Source organism: Eucyclogobius newberryi, unplaced genomic scaffold, assembly GCF_026437365.1.
Source record: "Eucyclogobius newberryi isolate DKJ021-1_F unplaced genomic scaffold, fEucNew1.0.hap1 SCAF_9, whole genome shotgun sequence".
NCBI classification, from domain to species: Eukaryota; Metazoa; Chordata; class Actinopteri; order Gobiiformes; family Gobiidae; genus Eucyclogobius; species Eucyclogobius newberryi.
Genome location: NW_027316532.1, coordinates 23,919,149 through 23,945,850, shown reverse-complemented (window position 1 = coordinate 23,945,850; position 26,702 = coordinate 23,919,149). Strand labels below are relative to the sequence as shown.

At 41.9% G+C, this 26,702-nt stretch overlaps 1 protein-coding gene across 2 annotated transcripts in view; it reads left to right on the top strand.

Annotated features, from left to right (window-relative positions):
• Positions 1–26,702, top strand: part of lrp8 (low density lipoprotein receptor-related protein 8, apolipoprotein e receptor) — a 255,901-nt gene that overhangs the window by 213,892 nt on the left and 15,307 nt on the right. For both annotated transcript variants that reach the window (XM_072439163.1, XM_072439161.1), the window contains exons 10-15: positions 3,337–3,508; positions 9,492–9,716; positions 10,749–10,867; positions 13,679–13,818; positions 21,146–21,287; positions 25,199–25,351. In XM_072439163.1, coding sequence (XP_072295264.1) covers positions 3,337–3,508; positions 9,492–9,716; positions 10,749–10,867; positions 13,679–13,818; positions 21,146–21,287; positions 25,199–25,351 — 951 coding nt within the window. The remainder of the gene's footprint in view (positions 1–3,336; positions 3,509–9,491; positions 9,717–10,748; positions 10,868–13,678; positions 13,819–21,145; positions 21,288–25,198; positions 25,352–26,702) is intronic.

The following is a 26,702-nucleotide window of genomic DNA, read 5'->3' as shown; positions in this document are numbered from 1 at the left end:
CAAAATGATTGTGCACAGGACGGTTCTCCCCCCGTGCAGTGGGCGGAGGTAAAGCCAGGTGGAGGGGACCTCGGGGGGCGTGGAAGCTTCGGTTAACGGCGTAGAAAGTGACAAGGCAAGAACATGGTACTAATATGAAGATACGGTGTAGGAGGAGTAGTCGGTACGTGTTGTAGTACCGGTACCGGTGTTCCTTTGTAAAAAAAAATAAAAATGGTATGGGCTATATTGATATTTTTTGGAGTGTCCCGATAACAATAGTCTGACAATGTTATATCAATCAAACAGAAATGTCTTTCCATCCATCCATTTTCTTCCGCTTATCTGGGGCCGAGTCGCGGGGGCAGCACTCTAAGCAGGGACTCCCAGACTTCCCTCTCCCCAGACACTTCCTCCAACTCCTCCGGGGGGATCCCGAGGCGTTCCCAGGCCAGCCGAGAGACATAGTCTCTCCAGCGTGTCCTGAGTCTTCCCCGGGGCCTCTTCCCGGTGGGACATGCCTGAAACACCTCCCGAGGGAGGCGCCCAGGAGGCATCCGGAACAGATGCCCGAGCCACCTCAGCTGGCTCCTCTCGACGTGGAGGAGCAGCGGCTCTACTCTGAGCTCCCCCCGTGTGGCAGAGCTCCTCACCTTATCTCTAAGGGAGCGCCCAGCCACCTGGCGGAGGAAACTCATTTCGACCGCTTGTATCCGCGATCTTGTTCTTTCGGTCACTACCCAAAGCTCATGACCATAGGTGAGGGTAGGAACGTAGACCGACCGGTAAATAGAGAGCTTTGCCTTTCGGCTCAGCTCCCTCTTCACCACAACAGTCCGGTGCAGCGACTGCATCACTGCAGCCGCTGCACCGATCCGCCTGTCGATCTCACGCTCCATCCTTCCCTCACTCGTGAACAAGACCCCGAGATACTTGAACTCCTCCACTTGGGGCAAGGACTCCCCACCCACCTGGAGAGGGCAAGCCACCTTTTTCCGGTCGAGAACCATGGCCTCGGATTTGGAGGTGCTGATTCTCATCCCAGCCGCTTCACACTCGGCTGCAAACCGTCCCAGTGCATGTTGCAGGTCCGGGTTTGATGGAGCCATCAGGACAACATTGTCTGCAAACAGCAGAGATGAGATCATGTGGTCCCCAAACCGGACACCCTCCGACCCCTGACTGCGCCTAGAAATTCTGTCCATAAAAATTATGAACAGAACCGGTGACAAAGGGCAGCCCTGGCGGAGTCCAACATGCACTGGGAACAGGTCTGACTTACTGCCGGCAATGCGAACACAGCTCCTGCTCCGGTCATACTGGTCGTGGAAATGTCTTTGAAGTTTCATTCTTTTTTTTCTTTTTTTCTATTTATTCTTTTTAAACATACAGCAACAAAAACTTACATAAACCAAACTAACCCATGTAAAGAAAGAGAAAAAAATATATAAGATAAGATAAGATAAGATAAGATAATCCTTTATTGTCCCACATGGGGAAATTCCATACATACATATCCACATACACAGATATACATATACACATATACATACAGTACATATACACATAAAACCCATGCAGTTGAGGTTTGTGAGTTGAGGTTTGATTCTCAGACAAATGTTAAATGAAAATGAAAATCAATCACAAAAGTGCAGAAATATCACCTGAAAGATTATAACATATTTGTGTAGCCTTTTTTTATATATTCAAATGTTGCTAAGCTCCTAAACAGCACGATGAAATGCAATATTGTTTCCCTATATTGTTGGAATTATGCTTTATTATTTATGTATCAGACTAAATGGACAAACATTGTGCACTTGTGTGTATCTTGTCATTTCTGCTCAGATCGAAGTTGGTAAAAACAGGAAACATCTCGAGTTAACTTAGGTAAAATAATTTCTATTGGAATCACTTTTGCAATCTGTCATTACTCAGCCAGAACTGTTGAAACTGTTGAGTTTGAATCAATGACCAGCCGGTGGCGTGAATAAAAGCTGTGTTGTCGTCCAGGTACTGTAGCTTCCATAGCAAAAGAGAATGTTTGAGAGTGACTCATGACAGTTTACCTTCAGTTGTAATAAGTGGGAAAGCATAGTCACTCTTAAAACATCTTTGTCCTGCTGATTGAAATCTCTTATTTATTTGATGTCATCTTGAGTCAGATTTAATACAGGGATAATTGACTACCTTTTGAGCTCATTTATTGTCGGTTTTTTTATCATCTTTAGTGCTCCTTGTGCCACTTTGACTTTGTGGATTCCATTATAAAGCTTCATATTCCTGACGCCATGTTCCCTTGAGCTCAATAATGTGCCCAGTGTAGCTCTCTGCTCTGAACAGGACACACTCACCTGGAAGAGTGCACTCTGTTGCTGCTGCTCCTGCTGCTGCTTCTGCTGCTGCTGCTGCTGCTGCTGCTGCTGCTGCTGCTGCTGCTGCTCCTGCTGCTGCTGCTTCTGCTGCTGCTGCTGCTTCTGCAGCTGCTGCTGCTGCTGCTGCTGCTGCTGCTGCTGCTGCTGCTGCTGCTGCTGCTCCTGCTGCTGCTGCTTCTGCTGCTGCTGCTGCTTCTGCAGCTGCTGCTGCTGCTGCTGTTGCTGCTGCTCCTGCTGCTGCTGCTGCTGCTGCTGCTGCTGCTCCTGCTGCTGCTGCTGCTGCTGCTGCTGCTTCTGCTTCTGCTGCTGCTTCTGCTGCTGCTGCTGCTTCTGCTGCTGCTGCTGCTGCTGCTGCTGCTGCTGCTCCTGCTGCTGCTGCTGCTGCTGCTGCTGCTGCTGCTGCTCCTGCTGCTGCTGCTGCTGCTGCTGCTGCTGCTGCTGCTGCTGCTGCTGCTCCTGCTGCTGCTGCTGCTGCTGCTGCTGCTGCTGCTGCTGCTGCACATTCATTGCACTTTTGTTGTATTATTTTATGATGTAATTTGAAGAAATGCGCTGCCGATGTCCTTGAAAACATGTTTTTTTCCTCATTTGTCCTTTGTCGTACTTGTGATGTAGTGTCTATTGGGTAAATCTGTTATGTGCATACAGGTATTTATGTGATGTATACAGTAGATAGGACTAATTCCTGATTTTAAAGTTTGTGAAACAGGTATCTTAGAGTTCACCTAAAAAAGTCATAATATCTACATAAAAACACATGCTTTGTTCAATATTTACAGCAATTTTCATTTACAGGTACATGTACAATAAAACATTTTGTGGTGAGCAAGATGGTTTAAAAGTAAACAAAAAAGGCATAACGTCTCAAATTCCTAATGTGTTATTGACATTTTATCCCCTCTGACACTGATTGACTCACCAAGCGTGTTATGGTCTAGATTATGACTGAATCTCTAAATATGATCTGCGTGTGGTCCTTTAGGGAAGAGTCCGTACCTGATGTTCACCAATCGCCACGAGATCCGGCGCATCGACCTGCTGAAGAGCGAGTACTCTCAGGTGGTGCCCACGCTGAAGAACGCCGTGGCCCTGGACGTGGACGTGTCCTCCAACAAGATGTTCTGGTGTGACCTCTACCACCGCAAAATATACAGGTAACGATCAGCGAGAGCGCGGGACAAAACCGGTTCTGCTCCACACGAGATGATCCACAGATGTGCACGGAATCCTTTGTGCTTGGGTTGAACTGCACCAAAATTAAGCTGCTATTTTGACAGAATAATACTCTTTTTTTTTTTTTAAGTAAATGATGATAATTCAATATCTCAAACGAGAACTAAAATAAACAAAATTACAGAAACTGGTCTTTTTGAATGTTGAATAAGACCCATTTTCAACTGTTATGCAGCTGGTTAAAAGGAATATATAAAGGAAGTTGGGTTATTTTGTCCGAGGATGAGCCCAGTTTAATTCTGATGTTTGATTCTGTTCTAGTCCTGGTTTAGCTCTGGCCTTGTCCATGTTTAGTTCTGGTTTAGTCCTAGTTTTGTGCCAGCTTTGACGTGGTGCTAGTCCAAGTATCATATTTTCTGGACTATAAGTCGCAACTTTTTTCATAGTTTTGTCCGGGGTGCGACTTATTATTTATCCTTATTTACTTATACTCCGGAGCGACTTATATGTGATATTATTTGTTATTTTCACATTTGCAACCGCATTTCATACAACTTATATATGTTTTCTTTCTCTATTTTGCATTTTTTGGCTAGTGCGACTTATACTCCGGAAAATACGGTATATACGTGCTCGTACATGACCCATCCTTCATTGCCGCTGGAGCAATCTGTTCGGAGCAGTGAACGCCCCACTGCCGCGCCCAACGCCCCTTCTCCAGATCTTGAGCCCGGCTTGGTCAAGACTTCGTAGCTGGATGGCTTTACCTCTGGTGCATGTTTTATATTCAATCGCAGTAAACCCGCTATTATTATTAAATGCACGATATCGCTTCTGTATCGCTGCCGTTTCCATTTGTCACGTCCGCTTTCTCACCGCGCCGTTTCAGCCCATTGTTATTTTTACAAACTGGTTATAAAGAGCCCCCAGCGCCCGGGTTAATGGAGTGTGTAAGTGCGCGGATCAGGACTTTTGAAGGACTAACCGCATCCTCCCAAAGCTCTGCCTTGCACGTCTGTCATTCCCCCCTTCAGACATCTATCTTATCTCCGCCGACCTGTCCCCCACCTGCAGGCCCGTGTCATCACTTTGACGGGAAGAAGACGGTGGCCGAGTTTGACCTTCGATTGTACAGAGAGCGTGCTGACAGACACAGGGAGGAGTTGTAGTCGTCACAACCGTGTGCTGCGTAATTTAACCGCATCAATAATCACAATCGTCGCTCGTCTGCACGCCACCGCCACTTTGCACCAGCGCAGCCAGAGAAAGCCAGAGAGAGCTCGAGGGCTGGTGATGGAGGAAGGACAAATGAAGTTGTCTCCATTAGCGTGCAATGAAAGTTAATAGAATTACCAAAAAAGTTTGTACGCAAGGGCAGTTAGCAGTGGTTCGCTAATCTCATGAAGCGGTGAAGCTGAAGTGATTATAGACGGTACAAGAACGTAGACGGTTGGATTGGAATTACAATTTGTCTGCAGCAGTACCTCTCTGTACCTGTGGGCAAATGTGACCTGTATTTGACCCAACTTTTAAGCCGGGCTGGTCTGGAGCAGAGCAGGAGCAGCTCCAGAGCAGGAGCAGCTCCAGAGCAGGAGCAGCTCCAGAGCAGGAGCAGCTCCAGAGCAGGAGCCAGAATCACAGCTGGAGGATTCATCTACTGCATGTGGATGGGATTAGGTCATGAAGCTCTTCTATGTTTTTAAAGTCCTTACACCTTTGACAAACCCAATAAATACCTGCTCACATTACTTTCAATAGCAGCCATTGATTTAGCTTGGTTCCAGTTGCTTCACTCGGATATAGTTCTAGCTCCTTCTGCTGTTTTTTTTTTTTTTTTGTAGAAAATGTCATGAAGGATGTGATTTGACATTCTGCAAGCGTTATTACCCCCTTGTTATTCAACATGCATTGCCAAAGCAGTGTACATTTAGTTTTATATGCATTCTTGTGGCTTTAATTGCCTTTTAGTCAGGATTAGCATTAGCCCTCTGTTGTCATGTGAATGCTATACTATTTTTGAGCACTTTCAAGCCCATAAACGGGATTATTGGCGCAAGCACAAATGAAGCAAAATACAACTCCAGGAATTGAACATGTTAAAAGCTCCAAAATGTGTGTCCTTTAGTAGAACAACGCATTGTATAGACTTTTTGGCACCATTATACTGCATGAATACGTGCTTAGGTGAATGTCACGGTGACCTCCACACTCTTTCCTTAACGGTAAACTTTCCCCCATTCCTGCCCTGCTCTGATACACAGAGATTAGTATGCAGCGGGTCGGTCACTTGTTAACTTCTCCCCTGTGATGAAGATGTCTGCTGCAAATAATAATACACTCAATTAAAGATGCAATCTGCTCCCTTCGTTTGGGCTCATCTGTCTCTGCCTCGTTCTGCCCTCCATCTCTCCATCGCTCCACCCCTCCATCCATCCCTCCATCCCGCCCTGCCGACTGCCTGTTGGCTCCAGAGCTCGTGAATAATGTTTACATCATCCGTGGCCTCTCCAGGTGACCATTGGTTCAACGTAATTACTCTCAAAACGCTGGGAAAAAGTTTTCTTACAACAAAGTTAACGGCAGGATCAGTCCATTTATTGGATCAGTCGTTTTATTATTCCCAGACCATTGGAATGTAAAGTATTATGCCAATGAAAATAAATAATTGATGTATTCAATACCGTGACTAAACTGATGGTTGCAGCCTTCTACAATCACATATCCAGACACATTATTGCATTAAGTTATCTCCCTATTTAGAGGATTGAATGAAATGATATTCACTGATTATCATGTTTGACATTGATAAATCTTGCAGTGGCAACATATAGTTCTTATATTATAAGACTTAAAACATCTGATCCAATTGCTAACTGTTTTTGTTTTCCCGTAGACATATTAGGCAGGATAGTTTGTTGTAAAATGTGGAGGAGACACGGGAAGGACAAGCAGCAAACTCATGATGGTGACTATTGATGTGTCACTCGACAACCTGAATAATCTAGTTCAAACATTATCAGCAACTAAAGATTCTGGTTTGTCCATAAGTTTTGAGGAGAATTACAAAAAGGACAAAATCAAAATATCACAATTATAAAGCCAGATTTCGAACAATTCAGATTTTATTACATTTCTTTCTGTCCTTCAGGGTATTTCTAATATACAAAACGACACCGTGAGAACACAGAACAAGACACACATACAAACTACAAGTATTCCTAAAGGTATTATATTTATATTGCTGTTAAGAGCTGACTCAAGTCAAGTTTAAATCCATCTGTCACTCACTCAGAGCTCGACAGCAGCCGACAGTGGGTGGGAACACGTTTTTGGTTCTTCGAAGTTGCCTAGGGCTGCATTTAATTTAGAATTACTGAATCGTGATATGACAATGTTACCAAAATAGCATATCGTCAAAAATACGGTACATAATTTGATTTTATACTCTTTGTACAGTCAATGCAAGATTCAAATCCATAACGCTGCAGAAGAACTCTCCAGCATTTACAGTGCTGAACATAAAATAATAATGTTACGTTCTTTTGTCACGCTCAAAGAAAGCCTGAAAATATAACAAAAATATAATCATCTGTGCACGTACAGTTGGTACATTAATGCGTACAACACTAGTTTTAGAGAACGGTGTAGAAAGGTAATGGTAGTCGCCTGGCCACTGTTTAGAGAACCTTCCTTTTCCTTTTGCGAGACGCTTTTGTCTTAATGTATTAATCCAGGCAGGTGTAGTAGGAGAACTAGCCTGGATTACCATCACTGTGAGACAAAAGAGCAGCTTTTACCCCACAAAACAACATGTCTGTGACGGCGAGCACTAACGCAGCCAATTGACCGCACAATCTGCTTCCCTGCCCGGCTAATCCATCTCGCCTCATCTCCGTTTTAAGCACTATTCTAAATGAAAACACCTTCTCCATCTGCACCTCCTCCTGTTTAATCGCACCGAGACCGTGTACACGTCTCCGTATCGGGCTTTAAAGGCGTTATTTTGTGGTGAATAAACATGTTACGAGTAGGTGACGATGGGAAAAGAGGAGCAGGATGGAGGGTGAGAGGAAGGGGAGATGGAAAAAGGAGAGGGAGAGGCTGCTTTTTATGTAATTTATTTATTTTATTGTCACAGCTGTGTTCAGTGAGGAGCCAGCTGCTCTGGAGGTGTGACTGTTGTCCACCTGAAAGAACGTATCACACATGAAATGATCGATTCAAGTGCGTTCAAAGCTTTGAGGAGGACTAAAGATAGAATAGGAGAGGATCCATTTGCATATAGTCATAATAATAATAATTTTGTGCTGGGTTTTATTCATGATTTTGAAGGAATTAGTCAAATCCAAATAGAATTATACAAATATCAGTTGTGTGATTTCATTCTGTTTCATAAATCATTTACTCTGTGTATAGATATGGCTTAGTATTTGTTGGTTGATTTGTTTGTATTATCTTTCTTCAAATTTTGATAACTTTTTTTCTAAAGAGTCTCTAATAAGCCAAAGTTAAAGATAAGACAAGAAACGCTCCAAACATGGGATCAGAAACATGTACATACACTATTTTATCTTTTTAGGATCGTGTCAATTGGAAGTGGAACATGTGGGGAAATGAGTAATATTGCATTTGTATTTTATCCATAATTTAAACCTAATTTTAAAAAAAATGACCAAAAAAGAGACTGAAACATATCGTGTCATCTTCCAAACAAGAGTATAAGTTGATATTTCTGCACTTTTCTGGTCAATTTCATGGTCATTATAGGTGGAGTTTGTGTGTTTCTCTGGCTAGCATTCTCACACCTCAGAAAGAAGATCCCAGGTTCAATTATTGGGCTTCCAAGGCTTTTCTATGCAGTTGTTTCCAAATTCTTCCCTTGTTTAGTAAGTACTCCTTGTTTAGTAAGTACATCTGCCTTGAAGGATGGGTCAAATGCAGAGAACATACTTCCCCACATGGACAAGAGCGTTTTATTTCAACTGGAGCGCTACAGATTGCGTGTGACAGGTTTAATGTTTTGAATGATGATGTTTCGAATGTTTGGTGGGATGGTGCTTAGTTTTACAAAAAGGTTAGAAATTTTGAAACAAATACATGACGTGTACACAAAATAGCACTTACAGATATGAATAAACCACAAAATTCATCACAAAGTTTGTTTTTGTGTGAGATCCATGGTAGATAAAGCTTGCATGATTAGTAGTCAATATGTGTGTTTTACTTATATTTTTTACATGTCAAAGTAAGATTATAAACTAAGCAATGGAAAACTAGTTAAATCTTGAATGTAATTACTGTGTGTTAACAAGCAGAACCATGTGCACTTTTATTATATTTTTATGTATTAAACCTTATTTAAAACTAGGTCACCTTTTGCTCCTGTTATATCATGCTTGCCTAACATGGTCCTCTGTCCCTCTCTTACCCCTCTCTTTCACTCTTTCCCTCTCTTTCCCTTTCATTTCTGCTCTTTTCCCCCTCTTTTTTGCTCCTTTTCCCTTCTCTTTCTCTCTTTTTCCTTCTTTCCCTCTTTCACTCTCCTTTTCCTCTTTTTCCCTCTTTCCCTCTCTTTCACTCCCCTTTTCCCCTCTTGTTTTCCCTCTCTTTTTTGCTCTTTCCCCCGCGCTTTCCCTCTCTTCCACTCTTTTCCCTCTTTTTCCCTCTCTTTTCCCTCTCTCTTTCCCTCTCATTCCCTCTCTTTCCCTCTCTCTTTTCCCTCACTGTCCTTCTCTCTTTTCCCTCTCTTTCCCTCTCTTTCCCTCTCATTCCCTCTCCTTCCCTCCCTTTCCTTCTCTTTTCCCTCACTTTCCCTCTCTCTTTCCCCTCTCTTTCCCTCTCTTTCCCTCTCTCTTTCCCCTCTCTTTCCCTCTCTTTCCCTCTCTCTTTCCCCTCTCTTTCCCTCTCTTTCCCTCTCTCTTTCCCTCTCTCTTTCCCTCTCTTTTCCCTCTCTCTCTCCTCCAGCGCGTACATCAACAAAGCCAGCGAATCGTCTGAACAGGTGACGCTCATCGACTCGCTGCACTCCCCGGAAGGCCTCGCCGTCGACTGGGTCCACAAGAACATCTACTGGACCGACTCCGGCAACAAGAGCATCTCCGTGGCAACCGTGGACGGGAGGAAGAGGAGGGTCCTGATCGCCTCGGAGCTGAGCGAGCCGCGGGCCATCGCCGTCGATCCGCAGCACGGGTGAGCGAGTCGAGTGGAGTCATGACAACGGGCCGCGACTAAAACATGACAAAAGTCGTATCGCTCAAATGATTGTTGGGAGGGATCGACTCCAAGGGCTTTTCCACACCAGAGACGGGTGCAAATTGTTGTTTTGCAAGGCTGAAATTTAACCGCTATGCTAGATTTGACAGATTTCAACAGGCACATTTTTAACTTCAGAAAAAATATCTAGCCGAGCTCTCACAAAACTGCTCTATTCAGGGTTCAGTTTCACATTTACAGCTACTGAAGGACTTTTGCCCATTCAAACTATACAATATTTAGTTTTTAATTGGTATGTCTTGTCATATGAAAGAAAACATTGAAAGATTGTGTTGATTAAAGAAAAAATAGAGGATTTTTTTGCCGATTTGAGAACTCAATTGACTGTTAGTCCTTTTTTTTTAAAAAAAGGACCCCCCCGCGCAACAGCCCCGCTGCTACACGTGCGTTTGTTTATTAGCGCGACGGATCGCATTGCATCTCCACAGATTTCCGTCTCTTCTGAGCTCGAACACAGTCTTTCTCTGTCGTAATTTTGTCCTATACACTGAAGGAACTTGCTAAACACACACCGGCATATCAACCACGCATGCGCAGCCAGGGAAACGTGCTGCTATCCTGGGAAGAGGCTGCAGGTGTGCAGTCTCACGCAGGGAATGATTGACATGTGGGAGAACTACTCGGCTGCCCACGAGGAAATGAGACTCTGATTGCGCTCCAAAATCCTCTATTATTCCTTTAAGTTTGCTATTTTCTGTCAACAAAGGCCTAAGATAATGACATTGATTTTGAACTGTTGGTTGATAGAGATGACATTTTACATTCAGGTTGTAAAGATACAGAATACGATGAATAAAACCTGCTTGAGATTCTTGTTCGTCTGACTGATGTTTCATAATTATATAACAGCAATTAACTTATTATTACGGTCAAACACAAGCATCTCGCTCTTGCCTCTGCTCTACTTAACGATAGAAGCGTTGCCCTGATTGTGAACGTTTCGCACAGGTTCATGTACTGGTCGGACTGGGGAGATCGCGCCAAAATTGAGAAGGCCGGCATGAACGGCGTGGACCGGCAGATTCTGGTGTCGGAGCACATCGAATGGCCCAACGGCATCACCCTGGGTAAGTCCACGACATCGTCAGAGTCAAAATACGTAGAGCAAGATTACGTTTGTCGACTAAGTAATGTCCAGAACTGTTCATCCTCGGAAAAGCTGCTGCGATGGATTTGTGGGATCTGCGGTATAAGATGGATTTATTTTGACTGTTTTATGTGAAAGTGTTTTTCTATACACAAACTCGACTTCAAATGAACTGTTCAAGCTGAAGAATGTTCATTAAAAGAGCAGTAGGATTCATCTGATTGACTTAGTTTAGTATATACATCAAAATTCAGTCTTAAACGGGACAAAACGCAGAGAGAAACTGGACTAGACAAGGACAAAACCTGGCCTAGAACAAGACCCAGTCAAGTCTAGCTATAAAAGTACTGAACACTTAAGCCGGCTGCACATTAGAAGGGCCAATATTAAGCCTGGTTTGCTTCTCCATAAGTTCAAGGAGACATGGCAGCAGTTCTCGCGATCCTTTGACGCAGCACGGCTCCTTTCTGTCGGGTCAGTGCCATTCTGTTACGACGATTTGTCACGTCACAAGCTCCAAAACCTCAAACGTTCTGATGAGGTGAATATCTACAATTGTCGCTCGCAATCAAGTTTACAAAAGCTAATCAGAGCATCAGTAGCTCTAGTCGGAGCGGGCGAATACTGCTGCTGCCCCGGTCATCAGAGCTCTACAATGCCCCCTGACCCTGATCCTGTCTGTGGGCAGTAGGAGGCCAGGGGTAAATGGTGAGTGCGCGCAACGACAGGACAGATCCCAGTAGAGTAAAACTAACTTCAAATCTTGTGTCAAAATGAACACCGATCCAGACTATTCGCGTTTAGTCCTCATTTAAAGATGCTGCAAATACTGTGAAAATCCATCAAATCCACTGTGCAGAAAGTTGGGACAAAGTTACAATGTTCTTTCGGACGGAGACAGAAATTCCAATGAATACAAAGCAGCGAGGAAGCGGAGGAAGACAAAAGGCATTATTAGGGAGTAAAAAGCCATCTCGAGGTGCAGCAATCCCTGAGTGCCTCTTATTGTCATAGCTCCACTGGCGCTCATCAATCAAGCTGGCCCAACACTGCCGCCAAATTAATACAGCGGACGCGGCGTGTGCCATCGATACCTCCCATCACGCTCGGCAACGCTCCCCGCGGCAAACAAGCCAATTTCCGCACGCCGCCCTTGCCCAAGGAGAGTGCAAAGTGCGGCCGCCACTCAGAGCAATGGAGGAGCCGCACATCTATATGAAAACAAATGATTTAGGGAGTGAGGGGAGCGAGAGACGTGGCCCGGTTTAGACTACAGGCCACTGCAGAGGGAGAGGAAGAGGACGGAGTTGTTTTTCTCGTATTGATTTCACCCGGGCCAGCTGATTGAGAGGCCACTTAAGTGTAAAACTACTGCGGTCTGACTGTGAGGTGGATTAGAAGCAACTGTAGTGTGGGCTTTGATTCATGCAGGCTCCATTTAAAGTTTCACAGGGACACGAGGCAGGGTACAAGTCTGGTGATTACAAGACAAGCAAACCATAACATGACTATTTTATTGCAAGGTTGACATTTGAATAGATTAAATGTGTTCAAACTGCATAAGAATGTGGGTAAAGACTGGGATTTAGAGCACTTGAAACCTCAAATGATTAGAGTAGGATTAAAATACAACCGCAGTAGAACTCACACATGGAGCCCTATTTTTACAGGATATTTTTTGTAAGGCTGCAGCAATCAATTGACTAATCGTGATTTGTCGACTATAAAAATAACTCTTCTAGTCAAATTTTGATCATTGTGATTGTTTTACAGATTCTAAAACACACAATACCTTTTGGTAACAAATATTCTTGAATCAAAATGTCAAAGAATAATTATTTTTTTCAGATTTTCATCAAAATTACACTTTATTCTAATATTTTCTCTATCTAGAAGCACCCGTCATCATATTTCAACTTGTATTTGGTTGAGAATGTGCAGTATTTACAGATGGAATTAGCTACTTTGCTACAATCTGGTGCAAAACATCTTTGTTTTTTACAGCTTAATGTCTCTGCACATTGTCCCTTCAAATAAAGACTCAACGAAACAAAGTCTCAATGTACAATAGAAATAATCATTTGACTAGTCGACTAATCATCTTGTGACAGGCCTATACCTTTGATGACCTGCGTCTTCCCCTTAGATTTAAAGAGTTATATTTGTGTTCTGAGTCATTCTGAGATATTGAGGTTTAAAGCTCTGACCACTCATAGAGCACAATGGGATGTGGAAATGGATTTTTCACATATAAACCTTAAAATAAACCCACCAAACCCTGTAATGTGTTATATAGCATTCAGTAATGCTAATTGTAACGTAATAAAACAATTAGAAAGACAAAGACGATGCTGTTTAGGCCCTTGTCAAAAATGGTTTCCTGTTTTATTTTGAAATGTGTGCATCAAAGTAAGTAAGAAACTAATCTGACCATTGAACAAGTTGATAATAAAAGTCAACAGTCTGGTTAAATATACTGAAATATATTGGTCCTTAAATACAGATGCATGATTCTGGCTGTAAAGGTCAGTATAATGGGACAGAATTGGAAACACTGTTAAGTTTCCCCGCGTCAAGACCGATCACGTTTTCTCCACAGCGCCAAAGTCAAGCGGCCATATCTCGCTCACATTTCCTTGGCGCGGGCCTCGGCCTCCTGTCGGGGCAAGATCGATGGCGTAGCTACCAGCCCATACGGCTTTTTCCTCTGACTATAACCCGACGTCGCTCTTGTTTGTCACACTTTCGCTCAATTTTCTGTTTTTGTTTGACTCTATTCGCTCTTTCTCAGACTTGTCCAACCGACGCCTGTACTGGGTGGACTCCAAGCTGCACCTGCTCTCCAGCGTGGACCTGAACGGGGACAACCGCAAAGTGCTGCTGTCCTCCACCGACCACCTGGGACACCCCTTTGCTCTCACCGTGTTCGAGGTACTACCAGGGCCGGGGGAAAGTGGGGTTTTGTAGAGCCTGGAGCGGAGATTTTCAACCTTTTTTATGAGTTGCGGTGCACTTTTTGGGGGTTCAAAAGAAAGATACCGCAGATTGTACTTCTAAATCATCGTAGAGGGTCACTACGGGTGTTTTGGATGGATTCGCGAGGAGAAATACAGGGTGTTTTTTTGGAGAGCGCAGCCACCGAGCACCTGCGAGCTGTGATTATCATTTGCTTTGGATGAACAGGACCCACTACATATGGTAATGGCGCTGTGAGCAGAGGGACGCGGGTTTTAAACACTTGAAACCCATTAAAATTATTCCACAACGCATAATAGGTGCACAATTGGCTAATAACATGTTATGACGATGTTTGTGTATGACACCAGCAGCTTTGATGGTATTTTATCTGCGTTGTTTGCGTGGATATAGCTCCAGTAGACTGCACTGGAGCCAACAAGAGGTGGGCAACATGTTAATTGAAATGTACATGATACGGTGAATGTTGTTTTAAAGATGTGAAAAATGTAAATATTGAGTATAGCGTTTATAGTGGAATAATGCAACAATAAGAGCTGATTATACGTTTAATTTGTTTCTTTTTAGTTATGGCCTAAAGGGATATTTCTGAAAATGTGTGGTTCATTTTACAGATGTTTCACATGATTAGACCTCAACTAATGTGTTTATAGACCTGTTATAAAACATTTCTGTTGGATTTACATAATATTGTCAGACTATTGTTAACCAGGTATTCCGAAAATATCGAGATACCCCTGCATCACTGCTCTAAACCCCCTCCAGAATATGCCAGGAATATGCCAAGATTATGCCAGGGCTAAATTAGAGCATTTAGTAAAATAATATGGTGTATATAATCACTGTCTGTGTCTTTAAATTTGGCAATAGTGATGGTTTTGCCTTCTTTTCTGCTGCAGAATCATAATGTAGTCAATTTCGTCCCCATCTGTGAATCCGTTAACTCAAATAGGATGTTTTTTCGTGGCACACCTGGCAATACCCCAAGGCAGACTTTTTCAGCAAATGCATGTTGAGTTTAGACTATTTTCTGTCAAATTGTCCTTCTTGTTTGTGTTCAGAAATACTGGAAGCCATTTTTATTTAGTTTTTTGAATAGAAAAAGTCCAATCTAATAAAAAAAAAAAAACTAATGACAACAAAAACGGAATATAAAAAAGCAGTAGTTATAGAAATGTTACAATGTTTTGCACAAATGTATGCATCTAGAATTGTCTTCACCACTACTTCCCAGTTATAAAGGCACAAAAGTGTATTTTAGCATCGGAAGCTGAACCATAACTGTAAAGATGTCTGCAAACTGTGACGTTTAATTTACTTTATTTACCGATGCGCAGAGAAGGCAGTTGCTTGGACCTAATCCGAGCAAAAATGCAAAGCAGGTTGTGGAGGAAACGCCTGTGGAAATGTGATCGGCGGGACTCTCCCCTCTGCCGGTGCACGGTGACGATGGGAAGTGGAGAAGCGAGAGACCATCCATCACGTCCACCTGCGGGTGTGCGAGTGCGAGCGTGTGCTGGTGTCAGGACGCAGGGTGCATCCAGGAGGGCGTCTCCGCGGCGAGGAACGGCTTTGCTCCTCCGCTCTTTGTTCACTTCTCCGGCCGAAACGGAGCGAATTAAAAATGCGTTAGCGCCGCAACAGGTTGTCCCCGTCCCATTGAGCGATAATGACTAGTTTGAGGGCGGATTATGGAGCGAACGGGGCGCTGCGCATTTCCATTTTTACCACGCAAACTAGACACTGGCAGAGCAGAGGTTTTACAAAATGTTCTTTTAAAGGGGATTATAGTCAAAAGGTCTTGCACATTTCTGATACAGGGACAAACCTCAATTCTCAGAAAGAACTTGCCGGGCGTCAAGCCACTGCACGATTTAACACAAGAACATCGTGCACCAATCTCTCAAACTACGGGACGCTGCTACTGGGATTCTTCTGGTTTGGGTCATTTGTGGGTCCAGACTTTATATTCCCATTAGGTCCAATATCAGTTCAATATTTTTGTCGAAATCCTGCACTATATTGTAGTTAAATCATAATTTAGCACAGTTTTGACCATTTTTGCGGTCTTACAGCCAGATACAACACTACAAGTTGGTGCTAACATGATAAATTATGAGGAAAGGACTCACTTGTTGTCTGTTTGCGTCTGTGAGATGGTTAAATGAGACGCTTTCTGGAGTTGGAGGAATATGATTACTAATGTACATGCTTTGAGTTGCCGTTGTTAAAAACAGCAGGAAACAACAATGTCTCACTGTGGCAGAAGATTCAACATGGACCATTCAGAGCCAGAGTCGTTGGCATGTCATTTTTAAAGTATTTTTTTAAGTATGTAGTGGCCTGTTGTGATACAGATGTGTGCAGTGTCATATATGAACAAAATGCCTACAAATACAAAATTCAGATGAAAAAAATTGCATTGTTTCACCAATTCCGTTCTTTCTTTTTCTTATTTTCACACAAACATTAACGTCTGCTCAGAATCCGCTCTGAATAACCCCGTTTGGCGTCTGTTGCATATCTGGCTTTTCATTAATTCTTAACTTTTGTGTGTTTGGCTCTAGGGCACAGGCAGGAGATTAGCTTGTGTTCGGGAGGATGAGGAAAAGAGAGGAATCGTGATTAAAAGACAATCAATGAAGGCAGCAGACGGAAGGAGAAAACACGATTTTTGGAGTTGAAAAGCAGTGGGAGACGTGTGAAGGTGGATGAGACGGAGCGTGCAGGTGTGAGCAGGAAGCCGGCAACAAAATAGCTCGAATTGTGGATTCTGGAGAGTAAAACACCGCTAAATTATGTGGAGAAAATGCACATATAGCGAGGATCATTTTTTATTTTACTTACAAAATAAAAATGGAAGGTTAACATTGAAAGTGCAACAGGATTGTCATTTCCCAAGATGATAAAGAATGATTTGACACTTAATTATTCTTGGCCTTGGACTATATATCTATTATGGAATCAGATGTTCATGGGTGAAATACAATCATGTTTCCGTATATATTATTACTGAAAGAAGGAGAAAAAGAAGGGACAAACTTTCAATTTGTTGAAGTGAGCACAAAAAGTCATGGTAGCAGTATTCTCATCTCACAGAAATACATGTGTTGGTTCAATTCCTGGAACTTACTATTGAATTTTGCTTGTTCTCTCTGTGTCTTGCTTTGGTTTCTTATTATAGGCAATTCCGTTTCCCCAACCGTCGTGAGAACGTTCTTACGTGACTTTGAACATGTCCCGAAATTGAAGTATGTTGAAGTGGGTCTTATTTTGGAACATAGTGTGTACTTCAAGGAGCCAAAATATCTTAAAATGACCTGAAAATCACATCGGATGGGTTTCAAGCTTAAAGATTGCCCGTGCAGTGAGTCAGACTGTAGCGGCGTAGACTGTGCCAAACACATTTCACACCACAAGGCCACTCAGAGCGCAGAATATAAAACTGTTTATCACAAATTGAGATGGAGAAAGAGGCATGCCAGTCTTTATACAGTTACAGAGCTGGATGTAGATTGAATGAGATTATTTATGTCTTATTATGAAAAAGGAAGCAATTTGTCCTTCACTTTTCATTTGAAGAAGGTTCAATCACAGCTATGACCACTTCTCCCTCCTCTAGTGTAAGTAAGAACAGTGTATGAGTGGATCAGAGACTCCAGTGATGCGGATTGACAGCCACGTCTCTGTCAGTTAGCCCTAAGGCAGCTGTGACTACTGCAGTAGCTTAACACCATGGGCCAAATATTGTTAATGATGAAATACTCTGTACCATCAGCCAATCACAAAGACTGCAATTATTTAAGCAAACAACTAAATATGCAACTAAAAAGTTGTATTCATGCTGTGTAAAACCCGCAAACGCTGCTCAGACCTCTTGAAATGCATGTTATTCTTGTATTATTATCACATCAAAACAAATGCCTGCCTTCTGCTGGAAACGTACAATAGTCTCAAATGCGGTGTCAGATAAATCGTAAATACAACTTTGTGAGCGTAAGTAGCACATTAACACTGCAACATTGTTTGCTCAAGTCTCAGAAATGGGATTTGTGGAAGTTGTGATGTCATAAGTGTTTGATTGGCACGAGCAAAAAGGGAATTTACAACAAACAAATGAGTGATAAAATGTATGATGTTTTGTATCGCGTTCACAATAAACTTGGGAGAATCTCTGTAAGAAGCTTCTGAAATAGTTTCTGCTCAACATATCGAGTCGTAAACGGGCACTGAGCGTGTTCAAAAACGCACACAGGAACGAAAAATACCCTCAGAGAAATCTTCCGTCTGCACCGCCCGACATGCATGTGAGAACCGCGCGGACCCTGATCTATATTTTGGATTAAGAGCTAATAAAAAGTCGACGCATGTTCGGCATTGTAAATTCCATGGCGTTCCCTGAGCTCTCAGTTCCGAGCATGCAGCAGACATGGCAGCCTAACCGACGTGTCAGTCAAAAGCTCTTCGGGGACGAGATCCGCGACACAATTCTTGGGCTTTTTCTGCCTCGACCCGCGGAAGACTTCACATCCATTTAGACGCCCCGCCAGCCCAGACGTGCTCCGCTAATGTGATGCAGCGCCCCGGCTGTCAGACGGCCGTGCATATGCAAGTTCAGAGCGCGCAAACACGGGAGCGATGACCTCTGCGAGACAACGAAGGTCAGAGCGAGTGACGGCTGTCGAGATCGTCTTTGCCAAGGAGCGAAGTGAAGCTTAAAATGTGGTTACCATGAATTATTTTAGATAAGATAAGATAAGATATTCCTTTATTGTCCCACATGGGGAAATTTCATTGATGCAACGCAGGAAGATACAGAGGTAGATTCAGAAGAACAGATCACTTATAGGAAGTGATCTTTACTTTACCATGCATCTAAACCGTCCAGTTGGCTTCTATTTCAAGTTCTTAAAGATGCGCTATGTAACCTTCCTGGTAGAGGGTCCACTATCTGCTTGTCCATCTTATGTTATTCAAGTACAGCAATATTTTATGGCAAAGAAACAAATACCTTACTTAAAATATGCCCAATACTGAATGAAAATGAAAATAAAGCTTATTTTGAACGTCTCCACATCGTATCTGTAACTGACCACTGAATGAGAAGAACTAGTCCGAGCTCCAAAGTTGCTTCAATTGTCTCTTTTCATTTCATTTCATCAGCAAGTTCTTCTGCTTATGTTTTACGCTGCACATTTGGTTACGTTCCGTCCCTTGCATACTTAACAGAACAAAGATAAGCAACCTGGCGGCTCTTGAAGGTCGCCACGAGCGACAGACGCCGAGATTGACTGTGGAAATTGAAAAAGAAAAAAGTCTCGACACTGACGAATAGAGAGAAGCTGTCCAGTGAGACATAAAGGAAAGATGAAATGACAGATATGACTTTTGTATTGCCAACATGGCCGATATTTGTCTTTCGTTGCTTCTACAGAGCTGTCATGGCCAAAAGGTTATCTGTATCCAAGACGATGGCGGATGAAAAACTCAAACAATCGCTCAAAAGGGATTGATGGAGGAAAAGTTGAATCCTACGACTGATATCTGATAACCCGGCTCAAATTCTCACGCCGGATTATGTCCACGGCACAATTCAAAGGCGTTTGTTCGGAAACAGAATCCGCGGTTTAACGTCGGACATTCTTGACCTTCGCAAAGTCCATAAACAAAGTCTGATTAGAGTCTTGTTGGCGCGTTATCAAGTGTGGCCCTTTTCACCTCACTTACCCGGCGCCTCAGGTTGTCTCTTATCGCTGTCTCTGTTTTTCTTAATTGATCTCTGTCTGAGGCAATCAGCGAGGGTTTCCATGGCTACAAGCGCGACAAAGCACTCAGACAACTTATGATGTTATGGTTTATCTCTAAAGAGGATTGTAAAGGAGGTCTTTGGTCTGATGTGACAGGCATGGGCATTTTTGTGAAGTGATTCTTTATGCTAATTTCATAATAATGACTAATACTATAATCATGAAAATAGCTTGCCAAAATGACTTACTTGCTTAGTCCATTGAGGTGTATGAAAAATCTACATTTAGCAATGCACTTTATTATAAAAGATTTGTTATTAAAATATTTATTATTAAAAGACTTTGCTAAATTGACTTTTAACCTTGTTACAGCAGTGTTTCCTCCTCATTAATGTTCATTTTCTACCGCTTGTTCTCATTAGGAGTTGCGGATGGGCCTTAGGTGGCGTACTGCCCCTCATCATTAGTGTATTTAGTTGTGTTTTGATTGATTTCCTGGATGTTCGAGTTATCCCGGGTTGTCTTGAGTGCTTAGAAAATCCCTGTTTTCACCTCAATTCAATTTATTTTTGTAGCGAAGCATGTAGCGTTCTAAAATGTCACATAGCGAGTTCTCAAAAATAGTAATAATAATAAAAATCTGATGCTTGTTACAGTGAAATGCCAGTTTGAACGGGAAGTCTATGGCTACATTTCTATTACTGGGCTGTTTTAGATCAATATTGCAGTTTACGGTGAACAAAATGCAAAATGATAATCTACGAAATAACTCTTTTAAATGTATATCTCAATGTACAATAGCTATAAGGTTAATGACGGCTGAATAACAGTAAGTTGCATGCACACAGAACACGTCCTCGATGCCAAAATTATAATGCTGCGTCACATCCTGCCGACAACGCCAAATCCCTTCACTTTATTCTATTTTTGATTCCTTTACATGATCAAATAGTCAGTATAAACCGTCATTTGTCCAGGAATGGTCCAAATGCTTTAAAAACCTTCTGAAATATCGTAACCACTGTGTGTCAGTGGAAGAACACACTTTTCCCACTGTGAGAACCTTACAATGCCTTTTAGGGCGGAGTGAATTCAAACCACAGCTTGTGAATGTAGCTTTGGGGTCATGACATTGACTAGGCAGAAATTTGCTCTGACGATGGCCTTTAAACCGCAATTTTCAAACTTGGATTAAAGCCATTGAGTAACTTCATAACTGCACCTGAAGTTGTTTTGCTTGACACATTTCTCCCAAACACATTTCCCTTCCGTGAACCGGTAAACAAGGCATAATACAGTGTTTGCCGTTCCCAAACGCTCCGAGGCTGTATCCAGATAATGCCGACTGATAGCACGGGATTGAAAGCGGAGCAACAAACCCGGTGTGATTGTCCTCATCAGCCACAGATACGGCTCGTAATGAAAGCAGCGTTCAGCCTGCCGCGGAAATCTGCCCGTGATTGTTGAAATTTCCCCTCTAGTCGCAGCAGGAGTCCATAGATTTTCAGACACGTTTTTGCTGTGTTTGTTTCCAGGACCGGATCTACTGGACGGATCTCGAAGATGAAGCAATTTACAGTGTGAACCGTTTGACGGGACACGATGTGACGAAAGTGGCAGAGCATCTCAACAACCCTCTGGACCTGGTGGTGTTTCATGAGCAGAGGCAGCCGCAGGGTAAGGCTCTCTCTCCAGGGCTGTAATTCGACTAAAGATGACGATGACTGGACTGAATGGGGGGGGCGTGACGCTGGCAAAATGCACTCAAAATGATTAGGATCTCGCACGAAAACGACAATGTTCGCAGAGGTGTAATTGTAAACGACATCTTAATTTGAATTCAGTAACTCCAGCTAACTCGCGTCATGCATTCCCCTGCTGTTGTGCCACACATAAATCCTTATAATCTTAATAAAATAACGAGTCAACTGATACAAAAAGGCCCCATTAACTGATTAATTAACTGAACGATTAAAGAACTACAGCTCTACCATTCTTGCCCTTGTATTATCCATTATGTACCAAAAAGGCCGTTTTGTAATCGTGTCCAAATGTCCAGTGTTCACTCAAAATTGTCCACATAATAAATAACAAAGTAGTGGACACGGTGTAGACAGGTCACTATAGAGGCCTACCGTATTTTCCACATGATAAGGCGCACTCAAAAGTCTTTAATTTTCTCCAAAAACGACAAGGTGCCTTATAATCCAGTGCACCTAATATATGGATTAATTCTGGTTGTGCTTACTGACCTTGAAGCGATTTTGTGTGGTACACGTTTGGTTTTGCTTAATGTGCCTTATAGTCCGGTGCGCCTTATATAGAAAAATTATCAAATATTGACCATTCATAATCCAGTGCATCTTATAGTGCGGAAAATACGGTAATTTTTTCCCCAACATAGTTCCACCAAGACCGGGTTAGAAAACCTGTCCCAAAGCTTTAACCTTAACCAAAACACCTTTACCTAAACCTAATCCTGACGTGAAAATGATAAAAATAAGCTTGCAAAGGCACTAATGCAAAATGGCTGTTGTGTGGCATAACTGTGTGAGGGAAAATCCAGCAAATATACAGTACGACAACATGTAAAGAAGGTAATTTGTTTATAGGATTTGGATATTATTTCATCAGCGCTTGAAATGGGAGCCCAATAGTCGAGTTGCAGATAATAGAATAAACTTGCAAGGTTGTTTTTTGTCCACAGAGAGAAGTGCCAAGGTGCTTGCACGATTCGCCAACTTAAAAATAAAAAATAAAGTTGCATTATTCCGCTTTAATGTTGTGCAACATTTTGACACAAATCCCAAATTCAAGTTCACACGTTCTTTTTTGTTTTGCTAGTTTTACTCATCCCTCTTAGTTGATTACTGCGTCCCATTTCCTCGTCCTAAACTGCGCTTTTCTTTTTTCTTTTACCGATAAAACTCCTTCGAACATTGTACCATCTAAGAACGCCCACAACCGCCGTCGCACCCGCTGACACGAGCTTCGTTAAAGAGGCGTGTCCTGCGTGTGAATTGGTGCCGTTGTTGTTGACGTGTCGAGCGCCCAGGTGCCGCCGCACACCTGCCACCGCGCCTGCCATCGCGCCTGCCAGTTTTACACGTCTGTTTCCAACACAACGAGAGCGTAAAGAGAGAACGTCTTGCGCTTTTGTTTTTTCGCCGCTCAAACAGTCTCGTCTGAATGCCGGTGGGGAACTAATTGCGTTCTCTCATTAATAAATCAACAGATCTGCTCGGAGGGAAAATCACAAACGCGCGCATGTTGTCTGCTAAATACCAACAAAGGCGAGACAAGAAAGAGGCCTCGGCAACTCGGAATGAGGGAATGCAGTTATGAGCGAGTTATTGGGAAATATGAGTAAATAATGTGATGAACTGGCTTTTATTTGCCGATTTACGAATGATGTTTAAGCACGTATATTTGAGAAAGTCGTGTTGATTCGGTGGAAATGTCATCATCAACCAGACTCGATAATAGATGGAATAAAATAGACAGAATTCCTAGATTAAATCATAAAAACAACGTAATTAATAAATGAATAAGTACTAGTATCATAAAGGCAAGCGGTCAATTCTATCATAAATTGCATCAAAATTGCTAAAACCGTCTCAACATTGAATATTAAAAAGTGAAAATGACTTTTTTACCATTTTTGTGTCACACTTCTGAAAATTTTCAAACGCGTTCCTCACAATCTCTCGTCTCTCCCTTCGCACTTTCTCTGTCGAGTCTTTGTGTTATTCATCTGAAATGTTTCCGTCCACCCCAACTGCGCTTTGAAGTTGTCCCTTTCTAACCCTTAAGTGCGTGGAATTGCAGAATTTGGACGCCCTTTTTTTGATTGTCTGTTAAAATTTGATGCGATACAGAAAGTAACATATATTTTAACGTCTTGATGCTTTATTTATGAGAATGAACTGTACCAAACTAGTTCATTTGCAGCTTATTAAATGACACTGCATGTTACGGGGTGAGTTGCGGGGGTCGATTTTTTTCTCCCCGCACGATTTGAAGTCCTGAGTTGACATTATTTTTCTTTTATTCCTATGCAGTAATGAATAAGTTGTGAGTGAGCCTTGCCTTAACATCACTTTACAGCCTGGAAATGGGTCAAGATGAAAAAATAAGTAAACACAGGAAAGTAGCAACTGCTTTTGAGGGATTTTGTGGTTAAAAATATACTTGCAAGTGTTTTTGACAGTTTTGCAGCGATGGTGGTGGGAGACTTCACTTTGAATGTGCAGAGAAAGTAAGTTTAAGAGAGAGCGAGATCTTGTCAAGCTTCTGCAGGCATTAAAGACGATATAACTTTATGACTTGTGCATATTTTGAAGGTTAAGCCATGCGGGTATTTGATATTGTGTATGAGCTACTGCAGAGTTGCCTATGCAATATTGTAAACATGATTCTTTACTTTTTTGTGTTATTTTTCCATTAAGAAGATGATGTTGAGGTCAACGTTCTGGCTTAAAAAACATAGTTTGGTTGCTATTTACATGAATCACCAGCTCAAAAGCCTGTGGTTATGTACTATAGGGTGTTATAACTATTAGGTTGTGTATACGTCACTTTTATATATTTATTTTGTAATTGTTTAATTTTGTCTTTTCTAAAGCTCTTTGTGATCTTGTGATTTGTGAAAGTTAGAAGCTAAATTAAACAACGCGCTAATACTCATAAAAATGTAAAACTAGTCAGCGTACAGTGATGTTTGATGCAGGAGTGGAATCATTACCACTGAATATAAGGGAACAAAGCAGTGTTCAAAAGGCAAAACCCAAACGCCATTAATCCTTTATGAACAAGTGTATGAAATTATGTGAACTCACTTTGGTTTGAACCTGTGATCAATATATAAAAGGAACACATTATTGTATTGCATTTCTTGAAGCTGTATTTAACCTGCAAGAAAGTAGCAAATGTTGGTGTATTTGTGTAAAAAAAAAAAAAAAAAGGCACTTTATTTATTCTAAAGGTTTGTAAGTTATGAACATTTGCTTGATAAACAATTAACAATTTTTATATTTTAAATATATAATAACCGCAGTTGACCTCTGATGCTAATATACTGCTAATATGCTTATATACTATTGCATACCAATACTAAATATATACAGTATTTTTTCATTTTTTTTACAAATGTATGTTTGTACTTTGTTTATGTTTGTACTACCTCTCATACAATTTTATTTTATTGTCTAATAAGGGTGGGACGAGAGACATTTCCCACCCAAACGAGACACTTTTTAAATAATGTATAATGTGTGCTTCAGCTTACATTTTTTATTTATTGTCTGTTTTTTTTCATTGCTGTAATTTTTAACTGCTGCTTCTCAAAACACCAGCAATTTAACCCTTTTTTGTCCTAGCCAAATGTGAATAAAAAATCTTTTCCATATTTGTGCACAGTTTTGTGGCAATTTGCTCATAATCTGGTACCATCTCTACTACAAAAGGCCTTTAATCAAACAACTATCACCATAAACTGCACCTTTTCTTCTGTAAATCGTAAATTAAGTCTGGCCTTTATTATTAACGGGACGCGTGATGATCCTCTTCTGTCTGTTCCGTGTGTGCAGCTCCGGACACGTGTAACCTGGGCAGCCTTCCAAACGGGGGCTGCGAGTACCTGTGTCTGCGGGCCCCTCAGATCACAGAGCACTCACCTAAATACACCTGCGCCTGTCCGGACGGCATGGAGCTGGGGCCCGACATGAGGCGCTGCGCTGTCGGTAAGTGTACAACTAACATCTACTGTAGCTGGACTTTTAGCCTCTAAAGTAAAATTTAAACGAGATTTTTCTTTGAGTCGTTTGGGAATATAAACCGTTTGAAATAGGGCTGGTCGATATTGAAAAAACTGCGTGATATATTTTTGGATTTTCTTACAATATTCAGTGCTAATATGTACTTGGTTTAGGTTCAAGTATCACATGTGAGTGGACTGCAAAATTGACCACCAAAAGATAGATATTCTTATTTCTTTTGCTTCATTTATTTCATGTATTTGTTACATCAGTTCCAGAGTCTTTTATTTGTTATTTGTTATAAACTCCATTATTGTAATTCTGAATTCCTCCAAAACAACAATTTCACCTTATTAAAGCTTCAGTAGTTGAGATAGAAAGACGAAGGTTAAAAAATACATGTCACATCGAGGGTTTTCTTCGCTAAAAACAACAAAACGTATGAAAACAACACACAAAGAGCAGGACACAGACCTTTCTCCTCTAAATCCAAGTTGACTCAAAAAACAATATGAAGAACAAGTATTTCTAAGCTATTTTGTCATGATAGTAGTTCTACTTTATCATAAATATACTGCAGAAATTGTCGGCCAGAAGAAGTGCTGGCTATATTGTTGCAATATTTAATCACAAAACCGTTTTGTCTTAAGGATTATGTCAGAATACAGTTCACATTATTGGTCACAGTTATGATGCTAAATTACAGGAATTATTTCAGCGTTATGCTCAAATCACTGGAATTATTTATCATCACATACTCCAGCTCATTCATAAAATGAGCTCTGGCAACAGTGAGGAAGACTCTATCAAGGTCAAGGAATCCCCCAGTCTGCACGTGGTCCCAGGACACCCGTATTATCATCCCACTGTCCTAATTCCAGCTCTGACGCCCGCCCAAACCACCTGCCCTCCCTCTCCCCAGCCACCTCAGTTGCAGAGCATTTGTTAAGGTGTTGTTCTTAATGGACCGCTCTGAATCCCACCTTGCAGCAGATGAGGAAAAAGACGCTGACAGAGAGAGGAGAGAAACAAATGATGAGGTACTGTATGTAGGACAGTACCTTAGAGGAGGAACGGGGCTGTAGAATGCACCGGATTACAATGATGATCACAAACTCTACATGTTGTACTGTGTTCGACTGTGGAACCTCAAATGTATCACATCGACTAAACAAATGCTTCTTCAATACGATACTACTCTTATTCACCGTATTCAGAAAGATCTCGACTGCAAATACGCTGTGTGTTCACATTATCATTGAACATTTTAACAACCTACTTTTTGTAATGTTTTATTGAAATCCATTGAAATGAATGGGAGTCCTGTTCAACTTGA